The sequence below is a fragment of the Etheostoma spectabile genome, chromosome 9 (genome assembly GCF_008692095.1).
Source record: "Etheostoma spectabile isolate EspeVRDwgs_2016 chromosome 9, UIUC_Espe_1.0, whole genome shotgun sequence".
Classification (NCBI taxonomy): domain Eukaryota; kingdom Metazoa; phylum Chordata; class Actinopteri; order Perciformes; family Percidae; genus Etheostoma; species Etheostoma spectabile.
The window spans coordinates 30348078-30375018 of NC_045741.1; the positions used below are offsets into that span (position 1 = coordinate 30348078).

The following is a 26941-nucleotide window of genomic DNA, read 5'->3' on the forward strand; positions in this document are numbered from 1 at the left end:
GTAGGCTGGGAAGTGAAGTTAGGGCCTGTGTGGGTTCAGAGTGGTTATGGCTTTTGGGAAGAATTCATGGGTTCATGCTGATGTCTCCGTGTGTCTCTGTCTTCCAGTGGTAATGTGATCATAGAGACCAAGTTCTACGATGACGACCTCCATGTCAGTACCTCCAAGGTACGACTCTTCTACGTCTGACCTCTGACCGCTGACTCTACCTTCCAAACCACTGACGTCCTGCCAAGGTCTATAGATTACCGAGGTTAGCTGCAGTAAACGGCTCATTGCCGACCTGGGATCAGCACATCTGGATGAACCCAGCTGTGCTCCCTCAGCCTGTGGCGGGAGCTTTGTGTTTGGTTGTATTCTTGTTTTGTGTCCTCCTGAAAACGTGTCGTAGACCTTGGGAGGAGAGGGGAGAGGAGGAGAGCACCCTCTGCTGTTTCCTCTGTCTCTCTGCATCCCCAACCTTCCAGACTGTTCCACTGTAAATACCCTCCACTGATCTCCAGTCAGCCAGGGAGCCACTCAGGAACACATCAGATGTGAAACCTGTCTGCTGGGACCTTCTCCTTTCTGTTGGAAACACTGCTCTCCATGTGGCAAGGGAGGATGCTCAGAGTCTCCGCAGAGCTGCGTTCAACGTTTCCTCCTGCTCATCAGAAACCCCTAGGCAACACTTCCTCCAGCTGTCCCACTTCCTGTGAAATCCACTCTTCCTGACAGAGTAGATCATCGTGTCCCGTTCCACCAGTGAAATGCAGCCTCTGTTTGTAGTCAGTAACTTGTAAAGTCAGAAAATGGTTCCGTGATATCAGAGAAATAGAAGTTTTACGCATGTATTTGAGCACAACGACTCAGTTCTGAGACGTCAACTTCTACGAGCTGACGAGGACTGCCTGAATGCATCTTTGATGGCGGTCTCTGTGAGGTCGAGTGGTAGCTGTAGTCCTCTGAAGCGGGACACAGCTTCCATCGACCTGTTTCCTGAGGACATGAGCCTGGTCAGAAGAGTGATGTTTTAGGATGAGAAGCTGCACACTGACACGTCTTTTATTACATCCACTCACATGCTTGTACTTATAATGCTTGACTTTTAACTAAACCCTCATCCGGTGTAGACCCGCGTCATTTACTCTCAGTAGTTGACCGTTTGAGCCCAGCTAGCCCCAGATGCTAACAGCTGCTCAGCTCAGCTCTGTACACTCTGGCTTCACTGCGTGGATGTCACTGTTTGTTTTTTCCTAGCTAACTGAGCTGTGTAAAATAGTTTTAATATGACACAAGTTGTGGATTAAAGTTATCCAATGTTGTAATAACATGACGCGTGTTTTTGGTCCTTATTGTGTGTGTGTGTGTGTGTGTGTGTGTGTGTGTGTGTGTGTGTGTGTGTGTGATGGGTGTGTGTGTGTGTGTGTGTGTGTGTGTGTGTGTGTGTGTGTGTGTCAGCTTTATTCTAACCAGCTGACATTAAGACAGGCGGCTGCTCCGTCGCATTAAACTTGGTTTGCACAGCAACTATTTGATCACATACAACTAATATAAGAATAAGGAGTTTGATGAAAGTATTCAAACGGAGAGTGTGTTTTAATGTCCGTACATTTCAAAAGACAGAGAAAGAAAGAGCAGGGCAGATGGAGGTCAGACAGCAGGTGCTCAATGTCTGTCTGCACCTGCAGCTTCAACATTGTTACAGTAAGGAGTTCAGGTCAGCATCAGGTCACACACACAAAGACACAAAGAGACGCACACACACACACACAGACAGACACACAGACAGACAGACAGACAGAGCAGACACTGTGGCACCAGAGCGCCTCAAATCAGCATCAGGTCATAGACACACAATTATTTAGTTCTATTAGTTGATGTTATGAGTAACTTTTAGCCCCCAACATACAGCTTTTCATATTGTTTAATAACTATTTTATATATATTTGTTTATTTACGTTACTCTTTCTTATACATGTGTTTATTTACTTTCAATATGTTTATGTATGCATCATCCACCAATGCACATTCCCTGTAAGTTGTAGCCTACCTAATTGGCAATCATCCTTTTTAAATCTATTTTTATATTAATAAAATTTAGTATAGATATTTTTTATACAAGTTAATATTGTGTGTCTGTCTGTCTGTCTGTCTGTCTGTGTGTGTGTGTCTGTGTCTGTGACCTCAGTGTGACCTGCAGCAGGTGCACCACCTGGATGAAAGGGCAGTCTGCGGGGAGGGGTCCGCGGGGAGGGGTCCGCATACTGCTCTTTCAGGTCGGGTCAGGGTCAGCACCGAAACATTGTTGCACTTTAAAGACTTTCAGACGTCTACAAATATGGGATGCTCCTACACACAACACACACACTCGCTCTGCAGCCATGCAAAGACAGGTCAGGGTCCAGGGCTCGCTGCCCTCCGCCTGGGACAGCGGCTTCGACATGTGGCAAGACTACATGAAGCTAGGCTGCCTGCTCAAGAGGCTGGCCGACAGCCACCGGGACTCCGGGGAGGGAGACTCCGGGGAGGGATACTCCGGAGAGGGAGACTCCGGGGAGGGAGACTCCGGAGAGGGAGACATCGAGGTCCCGAAGAGACAAACAGCGGCACCGTGGAGCCAGATCCGAGCTTCTCTAAACCTAGAGACCAGCTCAGTCAGCAGCCTGTCTGACTCCAGCTGCACCGGCACGGACACCAGCTGCACCGGGACCCCCTCCTCGGGGTTTTGTGGCTTCTGTAAGCAGAACGGCGAGTCTCCGCGGGTGTACCGGTCACACAACCTGAAATCAAACTACGGGAAAGTCACGTGCCCGATCCTCTGGAACTACACGTGTCCCATCTGTGAAGCCACCGGGGACCGAGCTCACACACGCCGCTACTGCCCGCAGGCACAGCGGCTGGAGGCTGGGCGGATGCTGCCGGGATCCCGGTCCTGGTAACACCGGGACACCATGTGGGACACTGAGGACACTGTACATATTTACCTTAACATGTTTGGGCCATGAGTTCGTGTTTACATAGACAGCTGTTAAGTTTGGGCATTAATATGTTGGTGGCATCCTGCACAGAGAGAGAGTTTCATTCAGCGTTGAATTCACATGTTATCCTGTAATATCTGCCCTCTGTGTGCATTATCAGGAATAAATCAGGGAACAGTTCTTCTGCTTTGTTGTTTGATTTGAGATTGAAAACTTGCCTTTTCGGTCATTGAAAAAAAATATAGATATATATTTCCAATCAGACCTGACACTGCAGATGACATGATTTTGTAGAGGTTTTGGGTCTGGACATGGATGAGAGTTAAAATGTGGCTATGGACAGATCATTTTTCATAATTTGTAATTTTTTAATTAAGAAGAAAACATCCAATAAGGACCTAATAAATTACATATTCCTTAAAAGTGCAACTCACAGAAATCCCCCATTTAGTTTTTTTCTTTCAGTTTTGGATTATACAAGTTTTATTCACTGTAACAATTCCAGAACAGATAATATAAGTCTCTACTAGAATGTCCCTTATCTTCCAGGACATGTCTTCTATCCATCAGACTAGTGGAAACATACACTTTGTCTTTTTCCGTCTGTATATTTCTCCCTATAATCCATCAACAGATAGCATTATAGCTGATTTCTCCACCTGCTGCTGTCAGAGGGTCATAAACCAAATCTATATCTCATATAGCCTATATTATATTGTTGCTTTATTATAAATGTGTCAAATGTCATTTTAGTTGAAACCCATTCCAGTGGCAAAGCAATGGCTGGCTTTTATTGTGAAGCAACCAGAGAAAATGCAATCTACAGTAGGCTATATTTGACCGACAGTAGAGACAATAGATTCACAGTTGAAGTGACTTTATTAGTCTCCCTAAGGAGACATTTGTTTTGGACACTAACATTAATGCAAGAGTTACAGACACACAACAACAAGCACAGGGTTAAACAATTAAAAGACAAATGTACAGTAAACATGGGCTACTCCAAAAGATGTGCAAATGCCAGATTACATACTACCATTTTCTATACTTGTGCAAAAAAAATGAGAAAAATAAAAGCCATCCTTCCCACGTTCTTCTGTCGACCCATACATGCCTTACAACCACTCAATCCTACTTCCAGAAGCATCCATGCATTCAGTCTCAAATTAATTCTAATCCGAATTAATTTATCCATTCATAAATATCCAGACATTCAGTTATTTAGTTTATAATTTGATATTTTTTGGAAAAGAAAAAAAAAAAAACTCCTACACAACAAATCATGAATACTTTGAGCCGTTTGCTCAAATCTTCTTTCACACAAATTCATAAAACAGTTCAAACATAAATAAATAATTTAAATATAAAACACCTTTCTGTGACTTATAGTGAAAGGGGGTGACTTCTGTTTGATCCACATCAGTAAAATGCATTATAAAAACTCTTAATATATATGTATACATATATATATATATATATATATATATATATATAATTAATATATATGTATTTGGCTGTGGCTCAGTGGTAGAGCGGTTCAATCCCTTGCCCTGCAGTCCCACGTCGAAGTGTCCATGGGCAAGACACTGAACCCTGAGTTGCTCCCGGTGCTGCACATCGGAGTGTGTATGTGTGTGAGTGTTTATCTGATGAGCAGGTGGCACCTTGTACGGCAGCCTCGGCCCCAGTGTATGAATGTGTGTGAATGGTGAATGTATCCCGTATGATGTAAAAGCGCTTTGAGTAGTCATTAAGACTAGAAAAGCGTTATATAAATACAGCACATTTACATTAGTCCAGTGAGGTTGAGATGGACAGATGCACATTAATACCCTTAGCCTTCACATGTGTCCATTTCCTACTAATCGGAACCGGTTGCTGGAAGAACATCAGCCCATGAATGTGTGTGACTAAGAATATTTCAGTAATCCTGTAGCAGACGATGAAGCTGAGAGGTAGCCGACCATCTGCTGCTCCGTGTTAAACCCTTCCCTTCCCCACGTCTCTGGGACACTGCGGCGCTGAAATCAGATGCCTCTTATGGATTTGAGCTAGTTATGTGCAGCATGATCACAGAGTATTCACAATGGCTTTACATTACAGCCCGACCGATATATTGGTGGACTGATAGTATCGGCCGATATCAGGCGTTTACCGATATATCGGTTTCGGCATTTATAATGGCCGATTTTTTTTAATTTTTATAGTGTCCTCGGGTCAAATTTGATCCGTTTTCAGTTTTTTTTAATCACAAAAAATGGGCCTTCAAAAGAAGTACTGAAAATGTCAACATTAGAAATATCAAATAACTGGCAAAAACATCAATTTTTTTTTATTTGTCATTATAAATGATTCTGATGAATGAATAATAACAAATAAATAAACAATTCTGATAAATGAATATTTAACCTTTGTGCTGTCTTCCCGTAAACCATGATAATTCAACACTATTATCGCTTTATCCGACATTTATGTCACTTTTTCAATGTCGTGGGTGCTTTTTTTTAATGTTTTTTCCAGTTATTTGATATTTCTAATGTTGACATTTTCAGTACTTATTTTGAAGGCCCATTTATTGCGATAAAAAAACTGAAAATGGGTCAAATTTGACCCAAGGACAACATGGAGGACAAAGAGGACAGTACACACACACCTGGACTCACACTAATACCTGGACACTTTACACACTACAACATAATTACAACACTTCAATACTTGACTTGACACTGAGACTTTATGATAATTTATGGTAAATGTCTTTTTTTATAGCCAAAGGTTTTTTTTTTTTAATTGTTGTTATTATTACTGTTATTACTAATATATTTATACTGCCTTCTTCTTTTTTTCTCTATATACTGTATTCTTCTTGTATAAAAATGGATGCTGGAAATTTTTTTTTATTGTTGCAGTTCATTTTATATGGAGTGTGTTGTGTCCTTGTTTAGACAAACATACCCACCCCTTATCTGTTTTCAAATGACACGTGTCACTTTCAAAATATTTTGGGATACAAATAGATTTGGGATGTTATCTTGGTCTAGTAAGCCATTATCTGAGTATCTACTATCTATGTCTATGTAGACAGAGTGGAACAGAAAAGTCAGGATCTCGTTTCTGCCTTTTACCTACCTAACCTTATTTATATTATACCGTATATTGTTCTTTATATTACAACTTTGTAAATGCATGCTGGGCAACCACGTGACTATAAAGCGTAGGCCTCTACTCTTTATATGTCTATGTATGGGACGGCCAATGTGTCGACAGGATCATGAAAGCTTCATTACTGCCTTGAGTGGGTATGACTCATGTATATATGTGTGAATGTATATATACGTGGTGTAAACAAGACTGTGTGTGTGTGTGTGTGTGTGTGTGTGTGTGTGTGTGTGTGTGTGTGCGTGCGTGCGTGCGTGCGTGATGTGCGTGGGGTGTGTGTGTGTGTCTTTCTTTCACATTCTCCCACAATCCATTGCGAGACAGGAAGCGTCCTCTGCTTTTGGCGCGGTGGTAGCGGTGTCGGCCATCTTGGAGACTCTTCAGTGTGTTTCGAATTCTGAGAGCACGCGATTCATTGATTGGCCTCTTGTCGTTTAATAAGAAGAAACCCCGTTTTCGCGTCACCGTTTAACATTTATACGTATATTTTTTAGTGTTGTGTGTTGCTCTCCCGGAGGATTGTTGAAAGAACCGTCATGGCGACCGCTACCCCGAGCCGTGAAGCTGGCCGGTCGGCGGCCTCCTCCACGCCTCTCTCGCCGACCAGGATTTCTCGCCTGCAGGAGAAACAGGACCTGCAGCACCTGAACGACCGGCTGGCCGTGTACATCGACCGTGTCCGGTCCTTGGAGCTGGAGAACGACCGGCTTATGGTCAAAGTGTCCGAGAAAGAGGAGGTGACGACCAGAGAGGTGAGTGAAGGCAGCCCTGTTCACTCACTCGTCTACCGGTAGTAATAAAGTACCACAAAGCAGTACTATTACTGAGCTAATACCGTGAGGAATGGCTGCCGACTGGCCATATGCACTTATTAACCCTCCTTTTGTCCTCGGGTCAAATTTGACCCGTTGACAAAAACTTTCTATATCAGAACTCTGACAAAAGAACGTTAAAAAAGGGACAAATGTTGGAAAAAAATCAACAAAAACATTTTTAAACGCTGAAAAAGTGACCAAAAAAAAATTGGAAATACCGACAAAAATTGTTAAAAAATGACTAAAACATAATTTTAAAAAAGTCAAAAAGCGACAATTTTTTTTTTTTAACTTTACTAAAAAAATAATTCAAAAAGTGACAAAAAATGACTGAAACGTAATTTTAAAAAAAGTGACCAAAAATTTGAATAAAATGGACAAAAACGTCGAGAAAAGTGTAGGAAAGAAAAACAAAAGGTTGAAATTTCAACCCAGAACAACACAAAGTTGCATGGTCGACGGGAAGACTTAACGTTAGTCTACAGTAACTTTGTTGGCGTTAATAAGAAACATGCTGCTGCATTTCCTACCGTGCATTCAAACGGGACCGGGAAGATCGGGCGGGTGGGTCTGCGCGCCAATCTATAAATATTACACAAGTTATGAGTTCGTGCTCATAACTTAAGTCGACGGAAGCGTGCTGAATCTACATTATATTTTTTTTGAAGCAGTGTGTGGTTCAGCAACGTCAGGTTAAAGCTTTAGGCAGACTTTAACATGAATTTTACCTGCACCAGAGTCTCACTCATGGCCGCGCTTCATTTACTCTGTGATGTAATCATGCTTTAGGGCGTTATGCCGGGGATGCTCTGCTGTAGTTACATGCTAAGGGATAGTCTGTCTCGTCATGGCTAAATGTGGACCTGGAGACGCCAACTTTAGCAGAAACATTGAAGCTGTTTCAGTACTTTCCCAGCTGTTGATATATCTGTCAGCGGACAGATTTGATAACCGCGATTGCGTCACAACTGCAAGTTACTGTCACGAGACTTTTCAGGTCTGTAGTTGGAATCAAAATGAAGACGGGTGTGGTCCGAGCACAGGCGCAGGAAGTGGGGGGTGTCCAATCCACTTTATTCATCTGAATCAGAAATACTTTATTGAACACCAGAAGGGAAATTCTGCGTTAGTTGAGTAGAAATATAAGGAGTGTGGATATGTACGGGATTTACATAGTTAAAGGAATTTTTATGCTTCAGTATTTAAGGATTTGTAGTGGTGAACCCACATCACATACTATCATATAAGGTTCCATGCATTCCCATCAACTCCTTCATTCTACTGTGGACATTCATCCCCCACCCCTCCTCTCACTTTACACCCCCTGGTGTGATGTTGATACCATAACAAGATGGTCTCTAGTTGCACATAGTAGTATTAATCCAATCAAATTATTTGTGTCTTTTTTCTAGAGATGCACCGATCAGACATTCCCAGTTCTGGGAGCTCTGTATATATATATATATATATGGCTCTTATACCAGTATGTAATTAATTTCCCCAATGACTGGGGTCATTATGTGTTAGCCTTCAGCAGGCTGAACTTAAACACTAATTTCTTAACTCTGTAACAGCTATGATGTAACATACATTTATTCTATTGGCATAACGAATCTTAATCAAAACGAACGGGAATTACAATTCAAGTGTTAAACTTTTTTTTAAGATTATTTTTGGGGGCTTTTTCCTTTTATTTGGAGTGACAGTGGATAGACATGAAAGAGGGAAAGAGATGGGGGTTGACACGCAGCAAAGGGCCGCAGGTTGGATCCGAACCCGGGCCGCTGCAGGACTCAGCCTACATGAGGCGAATGCTCTTACTGGCTGAGCTAGAGGCCGCCCCGTGTTTTTAAATGCAGGAAGAAATGGACCAACCCTGAACTGTAAGGTTTCCTTTCCCACCTAGCCCTGTAGTTATGAGTGCGTGTCTGTCCTTCTCTTCAGGTGAGCGGCCTGAAGGGTCTGTACGAGGCAGAGCTAGCTGATGCGCGGCGGGTTCTGGATGAAACGGCCAGAGAGAGAGCCAGGCTGCAGATTGACCTGGGCAAGGCTCAGGCTGACCTGGAGGAGGCCACACGCAGGTGATCTGACACAGTACACCTAACTACCACACAGGTCTCATTGTTGGAGATGAGATGAATCTGGAGACCACGTATGCTTTTGAAATCAGGACCTGTGGCCAGTTTAAAGCCATAACGTGTTTCTCCTTCCCTTGTCCATGTGTCCCAGTGCCAAGAAGAAGGAAAGTGATCTTGCAGCAGCCGTGTCCAGGGCCAGTGGGTTGGAAGCCCAGCTGAACAAGAGTGAGGCCTCTCTTTCTACAGCTCTAAGCCAGAATGCTGCTCTGTCCTCTGAGCTGGCTGATGTCAAGGGCCTGCTGGCTAAGGTGAGCACTGCAACCAGGGAAAAAAAGACTAGAGGGTTAATCAGTCTGAAGATAACTGGAGTGTGGTTTTAATGAAATTTGGTGCTAAAGTACCCTCCGGAAACGATACAAATCTGATCAGGAACCAGTGGGGACAGTGTCAAAGCTCTCTCCATCCCACTGAGGATAAGAGGTTGAGAAAGTCCTAATGTGGGTTAGGTGTGTAGGTATTACACATCCATAAAAGCCACAGTACCAGAGCTTCAGTAATTATTTAACATAATTGTCCACAAGATGATGCCGACATAAAGACATGGGACAGGGGGACAATCACAGACCAGGTTCAGGATCGGAATAAATCCCATGGTCATCTTCTATACTATGGAACTCTTCTCAGGTTTTCTACTGTAGCTTGCTCATCATGGGTCACATGGGTAAACCCATTTTGTGTTTCCATGTGCTAATATTTGTTGTAGGCAGAGGACAGCCATGCGGTTGCTAAGCGCCAGCTGGAGGCGGAGACGCTGATGCGTGTAGACCTGGAGAACCGCTGCCAGTCACTGAGTGAAGATCTGGAGTTCAGGAAGAGCATGTTCGAAGAGGTAAGGGCTGGTTTTTCCTTAACTACTCATGTAGACATTAATGACTAATTCTCGTTTCAAGTTAATCTAACTAAAATAATCCTTTGGGTGGTTGGTGTTTTCTACCGTAAAACATTGTGTTTAGAAGAGAATACACTTCCTAACAGCAAAGCATTGACATGGTTCTAATGTATGGCATTTCCCACTTGGATCTTCTTCCTTGTGTTCAGGAGGTGCGCGAGTCGCGGCGTCGACAGGAGCAGAGGATCGTGGAGGTGGACTCTGGGGTCAGACACGACTACGAGTTCAAACTGGCCCAAGCTTTACAGGTACTAATAGTCCCCCAACATGTCGGGGGAAACAGTGCAAATGTGGTGTTAGTGTGAATATGTCACGGCCTGATCACATTTCCCTCCGTACGTTGCTAAAGTGTTTTTGAATTTAAATGTCTGTGTGTTGAAGTGAGCGTACTGTACCTGTGACAAGATGTTTGGCTGGGCCCACAGTGAATGGGACAGTTCATGTGAAAGGTGTCAGTAGCCTAATTAATGTGTATTTAAATTACGTTTCAGGTATCAATTACATTTTTATAAGGTCTCTTAATAAAACCATCTGATCAGGATTAGCTGATGTCCTCATGAGCACTTTTCGCTACAGAACACTACAACATGACACTTGTTTGATAGAGAAATGTCCCCTTATGCTCACCTGAAGTTAAGAGCCTGTGTAAAGTAGAGAACCAGGTGGTTATTAAAAAATGTGCACTTTGATTACAGTGGACCTAATTTAGGTGTGTGTTTGTTTGCTCCACCAGGACCTGCGCAGGCAGCATGATGAGCAGGTCTCTCTTTACAAGGGAGAACTGGAGCAAACCTTCCAGGCCAAGGTGAGAGGCTAATTCCTTGTTCTTCTATCTGTGGACGCTCCAACTCTGCACCAGAGTCTCACACAAAGTCTGTCTTGTTGTCCTTCTAGTTGGACAATGCCAAGGTGTCCTCTGAGATCAATGACAAGGCAGTGGGCACAGCCAGGGAGGAGCTGCAGGAGTCCCGTATGAGAATAGAGAGCCTGGGATACCAGCTCAGTGCCCTGCAGAAACAGGTACCGCTTTATGACCGCCTGTGCCGTTCACCTTCAGAATTAGTTGGATTATTATTATTATTATTATTATTATTATTAGCTGCACGAGTTGATTGTTCTGCTGGTCGTGTGTTTGTAGGCGGCTGCCTCCGAGGATCGCATCAGAGAGCTGGAGGAAATTCTGTCAGCAGAGCGAGACAAGCACCGGCGTGCCATGGAAGGAAAAGAACAAGAGATGAGCGAGCTGAGAGAGAGAATGAACGCTCAGCTCAGTGAATACCAGGAGCTGCTGGACGTCAAGCTCGCCCTAGATATGGAGATCAATGCATATAGGAAACTGCTGGAGGGAGAAGAGCACAGGTACAACAAACACACACACACACACACACACCCTCTCTACGCCCTGCAAAAAGTATACACCCCTCTGTCTGGGTATGTACTATTTTGTTGCATTCCAGCCTGGAATTAAAATGGCTCTTTGTTATATAATGGATGGACACAAAATAGAAATGAAATCAAATTATAAAAAAAATAATTGTTTGGAGTCATGTAATTGCGACTTTATAGCATTTCATAAAGTTTTGCAGGAGTGGCACCAATAATTTAATGTGATGTATAGACCTTATCTAGCCTGTTATTATTTTGTGATTAACAATTTACAAAACGTACAACACGCAACATAACGGACATCACCACACAACCAGAGAGAAATCAAGACAAGATGACAGTAACTACAATATTCCAGACCGTTCAACAACATAGTAACACAATAGACTATAAACCAAGTAAACATGCATAAATAACAACCACCGTAAACCATCACACATGTCTCTAATGTTGCGAATGTTTTAAACATGTTCGGTGTTGGTAGACCAGCTGCTGTTTGCTCCACTCGTCTTCAGGAAGCGGTTTGAAGAAGAAAAAAAAAAAATGGAAGCAGGGTTCATGTTCCTCCCTCCGCTCTGAGTTTTTACGGTAGAGAGTGTAGCCGATAAAAGATTTTTAAGGCCAATACAAATATTTAGTTATTTAAAAATCCGATATGCCGATATATCAGCCAATTTTAAAAAATCCAGAAACACTTAACAAAACAATTTTCCTAACATTAGTTATTTTGTAGTTAATAATATGATAATAATTTGTTTTAGAACAGAGGAACAGTTCTGATAAATAAAATTACAAAAATACAAACTTAAGATATGAAACTTAAAGTCCTTTTGAACAAAACTAACAAAAAAAGTGTGGACGTTGTAGAGCGTCCTCTGGAGGACCGCCAATGCTCATAACATGGTTGACAGTCCATTTTTATTTTTTTTATTTTTATTTATCAGAATAATTTGTCATTATAAATTATTCTCATGAATGAATATTTATATATGGATAGGATTACTTGACTGGTGGGCGCTGTGCTTCTTTCAGGCTGAAGCTGTCTCCCAGCCCGTCGGCTCGGGTCACCGTTGCCAGGACAACAGGATCTTCCTCCTCCCGCTCCACCAAGAGGAAGAGGGCGGAGGTGGAGGCCAAGGATCTGCCAGAGGTGGGGATAGGAGAGGAGCAGCTGCTCGTGTCTGAAGAGGCCGCGGCCAGCGGAGCAGTCACCATATCACCCACGGACATGGACGGAAACGCCGTCACGCTGGCCAATGACACGGATCAGGTGTGTAAGACTAACCACACACGCTGACCGGGACAGGCAGAGTCTTCTCGGGTTAATAACCTGTTGTTGTGCTGTTTAGGACCAGCCGCTGGGCAGCTGGAGATTGAAGAGACAGGTGGACGATGGGGACGAGGTCGTCTACAAGTTCTCCCCAAAGTTTGTCCTGAAGGCGGGCCAGACAGTCACGGTGAGAAATATCACGAGAGCAGGATGGGAGAGTGCAGCCACTGTGGGACATCTCCGTCGAGCTTTGGTTATATGTAACTGTGTATAACCTAACAGATAATAGGAGACCTGTGCATTCAGAACACTCACACAGTGATGTGTGGTAGTGTACAGCTGGTCAGTGGGGCCCAATGGGACCGAACCTTGAAATAGGTGTGTTTTCAAGTGGAAGGGTGTGCTGAATAGTTGTTGTCTGTACCTGTTCCGTGTGTTCAGGTCTGGTCTGCTGATGCTGGCGTGTCCCACAGTCCGCCGTCTGACCTGTTGTGGAAGAGTCAGGCTTCCTGGGGCACAGGAAATGACATGGTTACCACTTTGGTCAACGCTGATGGCGAGGTAAAGACTTTCACGTATTTTCGTCTGATTTGGTATGTTGATGTGTTTTGGATGAGGTGCGTGTTGATGCCTTGTCATGGCTGAGGGCAGCTTGCTGTTTGAGTCATGGTGGCTGACTGCCTGTCCTGCAGGAGGTGGCCACCAGACGTGTCACCAAGACTGAGATGGAGGTGGAGAATGGAGAGGATGAGGAGGAAGGGCCACAGACGGTGAGTAGACTCATATCAATGAGGCCAGGCTAAATAACAGAAACAGCTCATTGTAACACAATAAATGAGCCAAAAGTGAGACTGCATCAGCAAACCAGCTGGACCTAATGAACTGGTTTGTGAAACAACACGGATAGTGGCTAATATCTAACCTTAAAAACATCTGAGCCTCAGTACAGAATAAATACCCTACCTGTCGAATGTTTCAAAGATAGAAACAATCCAGAACCAACTCCTAAACTCATGGCTGTCCTATCCTCTCAGACCTTCTGTCAGTCTCAGTTCAGGAAATCCTGACTCCACTGGATTTGATTCTTTAATCTTGTGTTTCTGATCAGAATGTGCCAGTAGGCCGATGAGAGTGAGCCATAATATCAACGGCTCTCACTTGTAAATGTAAATTTACTTGGAAAATCCCTAAGTTAGGGCCGCTCTGTAATAGCTAACTCCTATCCTGAAATAAGATCAGATTTAACCCTGAATGCAGTCAGGAGAAAGTTTCTGTAATACCAACCATCCTAAATGTCATCCTAAACTGAGATAAGAGTTTCTGACTGAGGAAGTTTCTGTAATGAGACCGCTTATTCCGTTTGTTGAACGTACATATATTCATCATAAAATGTTTTTTTCTGATAATCTGGACCTTTGTGTTTCTCCTACAGGGCAAGGTGTCATCCAGAGAGTGTGCCATCATGTGAAGCCTTCCCCTGCTGTCGGCTTTCACTTCCCCCTCATATATAAATATATATTTCTCTAGAGCCACTCGGATATGATCCTATCCATCTTATATCATTGTTTTTTTTTATTGGACTGACGGACTCTTTTTACTGCCCTCCGCATTTCTGGACCTTTTTTAACAAGTCCTTTTCCCTAAATCTTACTAGCAATGCCAAGGTCTGTGGGTCACAACGCTGATGGATCCAAAACTGTCTGGATATCTAAAACTAAACTACTCTCCATGTCCTCCTGCGGTTCACTTGTCCTTTGTGCACCGTAGGACACAATCCAGAACCGTTACTCAGATCTCCACTGAAAGAGGCTGGAGATCTGAACACAACGGGCTTGCTCTGTAAAGCTGTGATAAAGTCACAACTGTAGTGTTGAACAAATGAAATCAACTTCATTTGTGTGCTTATTAGATATTTACTCGTGTCTTCCGTTGAAAGGGCAGATTAACTCAGTTTTGTTTCCACAGCCCAGTGTTCGAAATTGTCCACAGGTATTTACACACGGTCTGTAAGGGCCGTGCAAAATCCCCCCCCCCCTCCCCATTAAGATCAAGAGAAACTCTCCCGACAGAATTGAAATTAGTTGTAATAATGATGCATTATTGTGTGGGAGAGCTGATTTCTTTAATCCAAAATGTGCTCAATGTGCGCACAGCTGAACTCCAAGTCCCCCCCCTGTCCCAATCCCTTTGCTCCATCTGGCTCCGTCTTAATGAAGGACCGGTGTCTGAACCTTGTAGCAAAGGTTTGGAGAGGAGCGGAAGTCGTCTCTGGAATGAGAAACACTACAGCTCAGTAAGTCTGACTGACATCAGTGATCCATGCGACTCGTGCAGGCAGCCCAGCGCCTCTCCGAGGAGAAGGCTCGTGCTGCCCGCGAGCCCTGCTTAGTGTTAGGACCCGTAGTCAGGTATTGTCTCGTTCTTCTTAATATACGAGTTAATATGGAGTCGAGACCTCATGGACATGTGACATGTCATGGACATGACCGGTGCTTGTATGTAATGAGAGGCGCATGGGTACATGTGCTACACACCTGACCGGCTCCACGTGACCTCCTGTATGTTAAACTCACTGAACTGGTGATAATAATAATAATGAGCTTAGAGATGCATTGACACTGGGGGTAGAGGCTCGACCAGTGTCTGAGCGGTGTCTCCATTTTTCTTGTGTGTCTGCCGTGCTCTACATTACTAGTTATTTTTCTATAGAGTGGTTGTCTATGTAATCAATTTGTTTGCACAAGAGAATTAATTTCTTGTTTTTAGGCTTTCTGGGAGGATTACATTTGTGTGTTTTATTACCTGTGTATTTTTTTTAATTTTTAAATAAATTGAGGGTTCTGATGAACCAGTACTGAACCGAACACTCCAAGTGGTCACATGCTCAGGTCTGGCAGTGTGGCTCTAAAGGACAATTGGGGTTTTATATTGATAACTGAAATATGATGGTATTTCAGTCCCTCCAGAAATGAATGCTTACTGCTAATACCAATTTTAGAATTACAAAGCCAAATTAAAGTTGATCCAGAACTCCAATAAGGTTCAGTCTCCCTGGAGCTAAAGTACAGTAAGATGAAATGGTATAAGTGAAATTAGTTCCCATGTTCCTGGAGGGACTGTGATGTAATGAAGCTGTTTGTGATATTTCATTTAACCTAGTAGTGTGTGGGGGGGGGGGGGGAATAACGGGGGGGGGGGGGGTATGCCAAATGTGAGTCTTTATTCATGACTGTTGAACTACTTTTGTACACAATAAATGTTTTACATATACACATTGAATGTCAGTGTTATTATTAATACACACGTGGCACTATGTTAGTGTGCTCACCGTGGTACAAATTATTAAACCTGTTTTATTCCTCTAAAGGAGCCAGAATGGCAGACCAGGCAAAGTATCTGGAATGGGTTTAGTTTTTTTTATTTTTGTTCTTTTTCATTATTAATTTACTTACAATCTAAGTTAGTAATAATTACACACAAGCTCAGGGCAACCTGTTCATGCACAAATGGAGAGAACTCGGAGTGAGTTGGCTGCCAGTGCTAGATCAGCGCCCTGAGCGGTTGTTGGTACTGTGCCTTGCTCAAGAGCACCTGGCAGTGCCCCGGAAGGTGAAGAGGCACCTCTCCAGCTACCACTCCACACTCCGTACTTACGGGGTCTTGAACCAGCGACCCTCCGGTTCCCAACCCAACTCCCTACTACTACCACCCCAGTTTGACTACTTCACTATGAAGAGCCCCCCTGGGGTCAGAAAACTAATTAACTTAATGATAAAATAAGGTAGTCTCTCCATGCTTACCTTAATCATAACTTGTCTCTTAGTTATACTACAGCACTTACTGTTAAAAAAAAAAAACAAGACACTACCTTATTTAATCATTAAATTAATACATATTTTGGTGTTGTAGTTTAAAGAGGTTTCCTAAGCACCACCGGCTGCTAACAGAGACCAATGTTGTTTCTCCAGGTTTGGATGACAATGAGTTTGTAGCTCGTGGCCGTGGAGCAGGCGCACATGTGTTTCGAGGCTTGTGCCTCGATGCAAAGGTCGAGGGTTCGAATCCCACCTGTGACGATTTCCTGCGTGTCTTCCCTCTCTCTCCCCCCTTTCTCACAGTACTGCAAAAATGAAAGGCGGAAAAGCCCGAAAAATGTTTAAAAAAAAGAAAAGGAGTTTGTTGTTTTTTTAATGCTACTTTATTAACAAAGAACAGTTACATAGCCAGTATGTATAATTGTTCATATGTTAACCTTACTACTTTAGGAAAGATGCGTCATTTGCGTCCATTCCGCTATAGAGTAATTGATCCCAGAAGTTTGAATCTTTGAATCTTTCCTACTTTGTTCACATGTAAAACCGAGAGCATTGGTTAGTTGTTTTTTTCTATCTATCTATCTATCTATCTATCTATCTATCTATCTATCTATCTATGTAAACTTAACTACAATTTCACCACATCACGATCATAGACCGTTAATATTAATAATTAATACAGATGCAGTCAATGATCACGATGACGGAGCTGATCCGGTCCAGCAGGGGGCGGCACCGCAGCAGGCTGCAGGAAGACACCGGACAAGAAGAAGACAGAACAACGCTACGGTTATCATCCATCCAGGTTTCCGGGGTCCATGGATCTGTTCGCTCCTGACTATAGTTGAACGGGACCAGGGTCCACAGGCTCTGCTGGGTGTTCGGGGACTGTGCTGGGTGTGTTCTGGACTGTGCTGGACCCTTGAGGATGCTGCTGGTCCTGTCTGAAGACCATAAGGAGCACCTCTCCTTCCTGCCGAAGGTTGACTCCGCAGGTCCCGGTAACGTCCTGGACCCGAGCTATCAGCTGACTGTCAGCTGATTACACACCCACACCCACACCACACACACACACACACACACACACACACACACACACACACACACACACACACACACACACACACACACACACACACACATTTCCATCGGTATATGATTAAAAGAAGTGAGAGTTGCAGCGGACCTGCAGTTTTCCTGGAGTTGGTTCAGATATGTGGAGCATAGAAACGTAATGCTGCTTCTCCCTGTTTAGTTCTGACTCTGGGGACAGAAAGCAGACCTGACCCAGACCACCTGGGAGGTCTGGACTGGGGGACCTGCTGCTTATAAACCAACAGTATTTAGAGATCAGTTATTTGGGGGGACAGGAAGCAAAGACTTTAGAACTGGAGAGAAGTGATCCACTTTCTTGGCCTGTGTGTGTGTGTGTGTGTGTGTGTGTGTGTGTGTGTGTGTGTGTGTGTGTGTGTTTTTAGGGAGACCTGTAAAGACACCCTTACAGTAGTCAAATCTACTGAAGATAAAAGCATGGACAATCTTTATCCATGTCCTGCTGAGACAGAAGTCCTTTAACCCTTGATATATTCTTAAAGTGACAGTAGGCTGACTTTGTCATTGTTTTAATGTCGCTGTTGAAATTCAAAGAATTTCTGGCTTTGTCTTTTGTTTTTAACATGGGAGCAGAGGAACAAATGAAAGACAGACAGGCAGTTGAAGTTGATGGTGTGTGTTGTCTGTCCTCAGTGGTGGGAGAGTTCGGTCGCATCGCGCTGGAGTTTCTGAGGAGAGGGACCAGTCCCAAGATCTACGAGGGGGCAGCCAGTAAGACTGCAGCTTTCATTCCCCAGCAGCTGATTGGTCCACACTGGTGGACACTGTGGACAGCAGTGGTGGACCAGTCAGGACAATATGGTGTCAAAGCCTTGGTACTACATACACAGCAGGATTGCAGTGTTCTCACAGTGTGTGTAGTCAGTGGTCATTGTTAGGCAGAGCGAGCCAAAGTGTGTGTGTATTTATATTTATTTAGCTCGCTCTGATGTCCCCAAAAGGACACTTTGTCAACATCTGTTTTATCTAAAAAGATACATTTGTCTGGATTGTCAAGCAGACAAACTGACCAACGTCTGCTTTCAGGGAAGCTGTCTGTTCCCGTGGAGACGGTGCAGCATGGAGTGGAAGGCCTGATGTTCCTGATGACGGAGAGCTCCAAACACATGGTGAAACACACACGCACACACACGCACGCACGCATGCACGCACGCACGCACGCACACACAGATTACCAAAGCTTTAACCTGGACTGTGTGTGTGTGTTCCTGTAGATCTCTGAAGTGGATTTTCTGGACTCTGTACTGGTTCTGGGGTTTGGTGAGGAGCTGAACCAGATCCTGTTACAGGTACATGACTCTGTTTCATTGGTGTGTGTTGTTAGTGTTGGCAGACCGTGTTCTCTGTGAGTGTATTGGGTGTGATGGTGTGTGTTGTTGGAAGACAGGGTTCTCAGTGTGTGACGCTGTGTGTTGTCCTCCGTTTTGTGTGTGTGTGTGTGTGTGTGTTGCAGCTCTACCTGCAGCACCACGCTCAGATCCGCAGCATCCTGAGCCAGCTGCCCTCCAACCTGCCGGCCTACCACAACCTGGAGTGGAGACTGGACGTTCAGGTGTGTGTGTGTGTGAAGTTATCATTCAATGGAGAATGTAGTACACATGTGGAAAACTAGTAGTGTTTGTGAATTCATTTGTTTTGAAGTTAAGAATCACTTTCCACCATCAGAACATGTGAGGGCAGGGTCCATCATGTTCAGACCCTGGTATGGCTGGAAGCTTTCCGTTTCTCAGTGTTGACATTTCCTCTCTCCGTGCTGTGCTCTGCTCCTTCCTGCCAGTTGGCGAGCCGTCCCCTGCGTCAGCAAGTGGTTCCCATGGTGACGATGCGTCTGCTGCTGGTGGGCGGGGGCGCCGGCGGCCACAGCAGTCGGGTTCTCCAGACGGACCCCAGCTCCCTCCTGCACCTCATCTCCACGCTGGAGGCCGCTCTGGCCACCATGAAAAGCAGCCATGCTCGCCGCATATTTCGCAACATCAAATAACCCAATAAATCACTGCCTTCACACCTAGAGACATTAAGCAGGGTTGATTAATCTAGGCTTTTTTTTTCTTCTTTTTCTCTCAAACCCCAATATGTGGCAGATGCTAGTGTTGTACATACGGTTTCTACGGTTTCTAAGGTTGATGTCGGATTAAAGTGTCAGACAAGATGAAACGCCATCCTTGTTGTTTGTCAAAGCCAACTGTGCAAAGAAGAGGGGATGAACAGTGACAGACGTTTGTCATTATGGCCTTTATGTAACTCATGTTTCCACGCATGTGTTAGTCACAGGCCTCATTTGCTGTCGGTACCCACAAATCCACGCACAGAATGTGATTCATCCACCGTCCTCACCCAGAAAAACCGTGGTATAGGGCGACTGTCCAAGCAGCTCATAACCAGCCATTCTTCCGTTTCTTTGTTAGGCGGAGACCACTCCTGGCCTTAGTAATGATCTTGATAAGCCGAATAAACGCAGGGCTTCAGGAGACGGGTGTCCCGTTTGAAACCAACAGTCACTTTTTTTTTTTTTAACTAACCTAACTAACCGACTTTTACGGACCTTAGTTTTGGACACAGTTCCTGTAAGACCTCATTTTAGTAGTTTTATGTATTTGATTTGAAGCCAGTCCCTGATGTTTTACCAACCCTAAGAAGTTTTTTGTTGCCTGAACTTGAAGACGATGTTCATTGGGTTTTAAAACGGCTTAATACTGAGACCGTTATGTTAAAATACAACAGTGAGGCCATCATATATATGAATATAGATATATATACTGTATATATAGATATAGGTATATGGATATAAATCTGTATATACTGTGTATATATACAGTAGATATATATGTGTATATACTGTATGTATGTACGTGTGTGTATATATACTGTATATGCGTGCATTCGTGTGATGGAGTCAGACTAAAGTACAGCAAGTGTGTTCATGTTGATGAAGTAACATGTATTAACTGTGACTGAAGTTTAAGTATTATCAGCAAAATGTTTTATGAGTATAAAAAGTAGAAGTCTGTTTGTTAGTGTATTATAATTATATTCCTGGGCCCTTATTATGGATGCATTAACACGGAAACAGTACTTCAATGTTATGTTAACCAAACTATATTGACTATATTTATACTTACTATATTATAATATGCTTTTATCATGACGCTATAGCTCAAAAGAACTCAAGTACAACTGATTTTCGTTTTGAGGAGTCAGTCAGGGACCTGAGGGGACTGTGGACAATAGAGACATGTCTTCAGTCAGAGCCCCATCCACCTAACCTGAACACATGCTTAGAGCAAACCAAACCTTCCTTCATGGGAAATCAGACTCCACTGCTTATAACTCCTGGTGTTTACATATTTGGCTGCTTTGGTATACATGTATTGTATGGTGTTATACCTTAGTATTTACACTATTTACACAAGGCCATAGGTAATAACCTGCCCAGGGACCACAGAAGGAAATGAGCTTGTCTAGCATTTACACTGTGGTGCAAACTGAATCATTGCCGCTGCCCCTGCTAAATAGGCTATATAAATAAATCATAATGGAGGATACAAAAAAAACGAATTTATTTTTATTTTGGGTAAATGTTTTTATCCATCAGTGTATTAGGACTCTTTATGACTGAACTAACTCTGCAAGCATCACTGTAGAAAATGGAAAAGAAATGTATTGAACATTACTGATGCCTTAGGAATATAGGAGGAGGCTAAGAGGTATTTAATTTGATTATGAGTTTGTTCCCATTGTATGCTCTGATGTCTACTGAGCCTCCTGCTGACGGTGATACATATTACTGGCCACATGGTGCTGTACAATTTTTTCTTTTAATAATAAATAAATAAAAAAGCAGAGAGGAAAAGGAAGTTCATGGGCATCAGCTGATCGTTTCAGAACTACAGGAAGTCGCCTGCAAAATCCAACATGGCTGCCGTCTGCGAATAGAGAAGGAGCGGTGTTGACTCGGTTCGGTGTGTCAGCTGGTGTCGACATCATGGCCCAATGTGTTCAGTCGGTGCAGGAGTTCGTCCAGGACTCGTTCGTCCCGATGGTGGCCGTCTTATGCAGCGAGGAGGCGGAGAGAGTGACCCGCAAGAACAAGCTGGGCTTCGCGGAGCTGCTGCGGCCTTTCTGCAGACTGACGTCCGAAGGTAGGAGAGAGAGGGAGACAGACCAACAGATAGGGAGACAGGGCTATCCGTCTGTCTTTCAGCTGTCTGTCAGTAAGGGAGGAAGCAGCTTTAGCTGCGGTGGGTTAGTTAGCACTGAGCTAGCGGAGCAGGCTGGAGTGTGAGGTGAAGACAGACACCGGACGTCTTGAGACTCTGGCTCTGGACACACAGCTAACTAGCTAGCTAGCTAGCTGTTGTGCTGTTCTGTGAACTAGTCAGGCCGTCACTCGGCTACCAGGCTCTAGTTTCAGGCCGACTCCATAGAGCCGAGCCGCCGTGTCACCGCAACAACAGGCTGCTTCAGGCTACCGCGGCACGGACCGGAAGTCCCGAGGACCATGACCCTGGTGACACGAGACAGTTGTTCTGTCACCATAACATACGTTTAGCAGTCGGTCAATACTCTAAAACATTCTAAACAGCAAACTAATAAATTCCATCCCTCATAGAACCACGCTGGTTAAAGCTAACTGACGTTACACAGAGGTCTGCTGGAACAAGCAATGTTAGATAATATCAGCTATTATAGCTAACGTTAGGCTTAATTTTGTCTGGATCAACATAAGTACGTTAGCAGGATAATTGCCACACGCCAGATGTCCCTCTCCTTCCTTCTCAAACTCTATTTGCTTCGGCTAAATGCTGAAAATGTCAAATTTAGATGGTGCGACAAGACAGGCCGACTATTGGTTCTTTCAGGGAGTGATTGTAAAGACATACAAAGAATATGTTTAGGGCGTTTCCTGTCTAACTGGGAAGTTTTGGGAACGGTTGGTGGGATTGTTGTAGATGAAGTCCACACAAAGATACACTGGTAAGAGCTAATGAGGTGGAACCGTGTATCCAGCTAATTTAAGTAGCTCATGTTACTGTATTCAGTCAACAGTTAACTTAATTTTAATTTTAATACATTTAATATTGTATGTGGTGTTTTTTTTTGACGGGGGGGGCAAATGTTCCACCAAAACAACTTCCTTCCAGAGACTATTTAGCAGAGCCACTGTCGCTGGTCCAGAGCTTAGACAACCCAGAGAGTTTGTTCTCCTATCCCAGAATGCATCTGTGGGGTATCTCTGCAGTGCTGTGGCGATAGAGCTGGACATAAGAGACGAGGTTCTATGTGGAAAACAGTGGCAGAGAGGAACAGGCTTACTTTAGTTTAAAGTTCCATGTAAGCCACCTGTTTGCACCATGGGGTGCACAGAGAGCATGTGCTATTTACTGTTATTCCGTACTGATAGACGTTCTTGTTCTTTGGCATTTAGCTGCAGACTAGAACACATGTAGGTATGGTTGGGCGATATGGAGAAAATCAAATATCACAATATTTTTTTACCAAATACCTCAATATCGATATTGTAACATAGGGCTGGGCAATATAGAGAAAATCAAACATCACGTTGTTCTTGACCAAATACCTCGATGACTATATTGTATGTTTTGACTATTGGTGCTTAAGTGTTATTTACACAATGAGATTTTTGATAAATCTTCTCCAGAAATGATTAAATGACTTAGTGGGTAAAGGTAAATAACTGTAAGTTGGTAAGTTCAGAAAATGACATCACTTTATTGTAATGCAGCCTTTACAACCAGGTAAAGACGACACTTACCATATTACGATATTACGATATCTCCAAAATCTAAGACGATATCTAGTCTCATATCGCGATATTGATACATCAATATATTGCCCAGCCCTACCGCAACATTATTGTAGTGTTGACTGTTGGTGCTTTCACAAAATATTTACACAATGAGATTTTTGAAAAATAATCATCAATGATGTGTATATAATGACTAAGTGGGTAAAGGCAAATAATAGAACAGTTACAACAAACTGGTAAGTTCAGAAAATGACATAATATATTAATAATGAGAAAATGCAGCCTTTAAAACAAGGAACAGACAACACTTATGTCATATTACGATATTCAAAATCTAAGACGATATCCAGTTTCCTATCACGATATTGGTATAGTATTAATATATTGCCCGGCTCTGCTTGTAGGCGTATATATTTACTGCCCAGGTCCGGAAGAGTTGCCTCCCCCGGTGATAGCTAGGTTCTTACTGTTCCAGTGGTGTTGTCGGAAAACAAGCACCTCCCCATTTTCAGGATATTTTGCCATTGACTTGGTAACAAAGTATGTCTTTTTGTTACATGTCTTAAAACCTCTTTGCTGACAGCCTTAAAAAAATATCTTGTGTTCTTCTTGTCTAGGTCACATCCGGGACCCCAATAACCAGGTGCAGGCTGTGAAAAACCTGCGCATCTGTGTCAACAACGTGGTGACGAGTCCCACCCCCGCGTCTGCTGCCTCCAGCCCCGCCGTGCGGCGACTGCTCAACGACGTGGTGCTGTCCTGCCAGCCCCAGGAGGGCGCTGCCACCAACGTCCTCACGGCCGGAGACTATGACCTCAGCTTCAGCGGTAAGGGCCCTAGCTGGAGCCATCATCAGATGACCATAAAATGGTTGATATTAATGTTTTAACAGAACCGTTAATACCGTGCCCAGTTAGGACTACACGGTTTTATTAGTCTGTTAGGGATGGTCACTGTGTCAGATGAATAGGGGATTCACAGTCATGCATTCTTGCGGTGGGACTTAACTGACATGATGACAGACCACACGTTGGTCCCTGACCAATCTCACAAAAGTGCGTGATGTCATTGGGAAGGAGAAGCTACGTGCAGACTGGTCTCCATTGCAGCGATTCTGGGATGAAGTGATATTAGCTCGCTGTCTGGCATGCATGCTTGGGAACTGATTTAGCAACAGATTAACAGAAGGCCTGTTTTGGAGTGTTCCGCAAGCAAGGCAGACAATGATAGGGCTGTTCTTGCTAGAATACTTTACCGTTCAGTGTCAAATGAGTTTAAGTAGCATCCGTTTACCACTGACACACACACACACACACACACACAAGTAGTTTACCACAAAGTCACGCAACATAGCAACACACAGACTCTGACACCTTTCTGTCAGTGGTCAACCTCAGCTGTGATGCCTTCAGGGAACATCGGTGTGCTCACTTCGCTCTCTAGTGGACAATCTACACCAGAGCGACAGCGCTACTAAAACAGCTTGAGCACATATCTTTGGCTTTCCGTTCCTTTTATTACTTGTTACTTATCGGTAATGGCTCTCTTACAGGGGCCCGTTTATCAGTAGCTGGTATTAACAACTCTTTGAAAGCATGGTAACTCTGAGACCGTCACTGACACGCAGCTTGCTCCAGATGAAAATGGACCGACTGTTGGCTGGGTGAGAGCCGGTTTCACCGCTCGTCTGATTAGAAGAAATAGATAGATTTATGGAATTGTATGACATAATGAAAATGACATGACTATATGTAAAATAGAATCAGAGTAAAGTGAAATCTGCAGACCATCACTTTTCCTTCAGGGCTCTACTTTCAATTGAAATGACACAATTGGCGTTTGTGGAAGGTGCACTGTAAGAGTTGATCTAACATGGTTTCCTAATGCTTCTCTCCCCGGTGATCACCTGTAAGCTCTCACTTTGACTGGAGAGACCTTGCTAACCTTAGCCCTGGCTATCTGCTTCCACCTATCAGATCTCTGTGTTAAAGCTAGCCTCCCCTGGTACAGTGCCTGGAGAGAAACACTGTTGGAAGTCAGCACCTCCCAGCAGCACACAGGTATCCCAGGTATCCCAGGTACCACTGTCTCCGGCTCATGTGTGGATAGCTCTAGCCTCTCCTGCTAGTTTTCCTCTAGCTGCTCTTTCTCCACGCTTTCTGTCACAATGTGCTGGGTGCTTCTTGTTTCAAATGATAACTGCTTATTTCTTACCTGGGGCCAGATGTATAAAGCACGTGTGCACACAAAAAAAAAAGCATGCACACACCCTTTCCGACACCTAAAGTGGTATTTCTAAAGGAAGGATGTGGGGGAAATGGTCAGGAGGAGATTAAATATCAAATTTAGTTTTGACATTTGAGCCATCACATCCCCGGGTGCACGATATGTTAATTTGATCTTGAATTGTGTTTCAATATAAGTGCTAAAGATTAATCATTGACCCATTCTTTTCTGTTTTCATTTGTTATTTATATATATTATATACATATTATAATATTATTATATCTATATAATATATATATATATATATATATATATATATATATATATATATACACACACACTGACTTAATGTCAGAGTGCTGATTCATGGATTCTTCTTTACACACACACACACACCACACACACACACACACACACACACACACACACACAACACACACAACACTTATATTATTCTGCTGTCATGTTATTTATCTTATTTTTCGGTTTGGGTTTTTTAAAGTATTGTATCATGTTGATAAGAGCTTAAAATCAGAAAAATAATGGGACAAAAGAAATCAAGGGACATTTAGAATAGATAACATTGACATGAATCGTAAGTTAACTGTGACATAAAATATTGTAATCGCGTTAATTGTTTGACAGCACTAATATATATCTATATATTAATAGATAGATATATATAATAGTATAGATAGTAGATGATAGTAGAATACATAGCTACCTATGGGAACGAGGTATGTGTGACTGAAGATTTGTAACACAGCACCAGGAAAATTACACAAATGGATATTCTGGTCTGAGTCAGAGTTTTATGCATCTGGCCCCTCAACCTACTTCTCCCCAGTGTTTCCTCTTCTCATCACCTGACTGTAGTCCTATAGCTGTAGTTCCAGATGTTGAGTACATTGGCGTATGGTTAGGTGTCTGAGCTGCACCGTGCTTGACTTGATGGTGGTTCACCTGATCCCTGACAAACTGGGTAGCCCCAATGATTTCTAGATGGATTTGATTCCAATTCACAAGGTCCCGATTCCATTACAATTCCGGTTGGATGTCAGTTAGGTTTTTCTTGGATGCATGGGTGGATGATGTAGAGTAGTAGGATAGTAAGCTGGTAGATAGAATCCAGGACATGAATGACACTGGAGTTGATGGCCGGCTACCTGAGCACCTGTGTCTTTGTTATTTCATTAATTATGCTGTAACCAAGATGGGGACCACATGCTGACCTCTGGGAAATCAAGTTTAAACAGGAAAACCTGGAGTAAGACACAAAAGCTGTGTTGGAAACGGTTCCCTCACTCACTATTCCCTATATAGTGTTTTATACAAAGTCCCATAGCATGAAAATGTCACTTTGAGTTTTTTTAACATTAATATAAGTTCCCCCAGCCTGCCTA

At 43.3% G+C, this 26941-nt stretch overlaps 5 protein-coding genes across 10 annotated transcripts in view; all 5 read left to right on the forward strand.

The window, feature by feature from the left end:
- The window catches only part of pde6d (phosphodiesterase 6D, cGMP-specific, rod, delta), a 16590-nt gene extending 15278 nt beyond the window's left edge, over positions 1-1312 (forward strand). Inside the window, exon 5 of the mRNA XM_032525343.1 lies at positions 108-1312. Coding sequence (XP_032381234.1) covers positions 108-189 — 82 coding nt within the window. The 3' untranslated portion in view covers positions 190-1312. The remainder of the gene's footprint in view (positions 1-107) is intronic.
- Positions 1313-2254: 942 nt separating this feature from the next.
- nanos2 (nanos homolog 2) lies at positions 2255-3140 on the forward strand. 3 transcript variants are annotated; one of them, XM_032525341.1, is made up of 2 exons: positions 2255-2480; positions 2526-3140. In XM_032525341.1, the coding sequence occupies exons 1-2, from the start codon at positions 2364-2366 to the stop codon at positions 2919-2921; spliced, it is 513 nt and encodes a 170-aa protein (XP_032381232.1). In that variant the 5' UTR covers positions 2255-2363; the 3' UTR covers positions 2922-3140. The 3 variants fall into 3 exon arrangements, with proteins under 3 accessions (XP_032381232.1, XP_032381233.1, XP_032381231.1); XM_032525342.1 differs by having other exon boundaries at positions 2256-2480; positions 2541-3140; XM_032525340.1 differs by having other exon boundaries at positions 2257-3140.
- A 3261-nt stretch (positions 3141-6401) lies between these two features.
- Positions 6402-15891, forward strand: lmnb2 (lamin B2). The gene is made up of 13 exons (XM_032525318.1): positions 6402-6871; positions 8879-9015; positions 9164-9320; positions 9776-9901; positions 10111-10209; positions 10695-10766; positions 10856-10981; positions 11100-11320; positions 12380-12617; positions 12697-12804; positions 13059-13178; positions 13310-13387; positions 14050-15891. Exons 1-13 carry the CDS (start codon positions 6656-6658, stop codon positions 14083-14085), a joined length of 1734 nt encoding a protein of 577 aa, XP_032381209.1. The 5' UTR covers positions 6402-6655; the 3' UTR covers positions 14086-15891.
- Positions 15892-17188: 1297 nt separating this feature from the next.
- commd2 (COMM domain containing 2) lies at positions 17189-19695 on the forward strand. Its single transcript, XM_032525339.1, has 6 exons — positions 17189-17427; positions 18179-18256; positions 18572-18654; positions 18760-18834; positions 18999-19097; positions 19323-19695. The coding sequence occupies exons 1-6, from the start codon at positions 17361-17363 to the stop codon at positions 19524-19526; spliced, it is 606 nt and encodes a 201-aa protein (XP_032381230.1). The 5' UTR covers positions 17189-17360; the 3' UTR covers positions 19527-19695.
- Positions 19696-21418: 1723 nt separating this feature from the next.
- Positions 21419-26941, forward strand: part of trappc8 (trafficking protein particle complex subunit 8) — a 25530-nt gene continuing 20007 nt past the window's right edge. The window contains exons 1-3 of one of the 4 annotated variants that reach the window (XM_032525305.1): positions 21419-21684; positions 23930-24139; positions 25289-25390. In XM_032525305.1, the coding sequence (XP_032381196.1) occupies positions 21528-21684; positions 23930-24139; positions 25289-25390 (469 nt within the window). In that variant the 5' untranslated portion in view covers positions 21419-21527. The remainder of the gene's footprint in view (positions 21685-23929; positions 24140-25288; positions 25391-26941) is intronic. The other 3 variants (XM_032525306.1, XM_032525308.1, XM_032525309.1) reach the window with 3 other exon arrangements.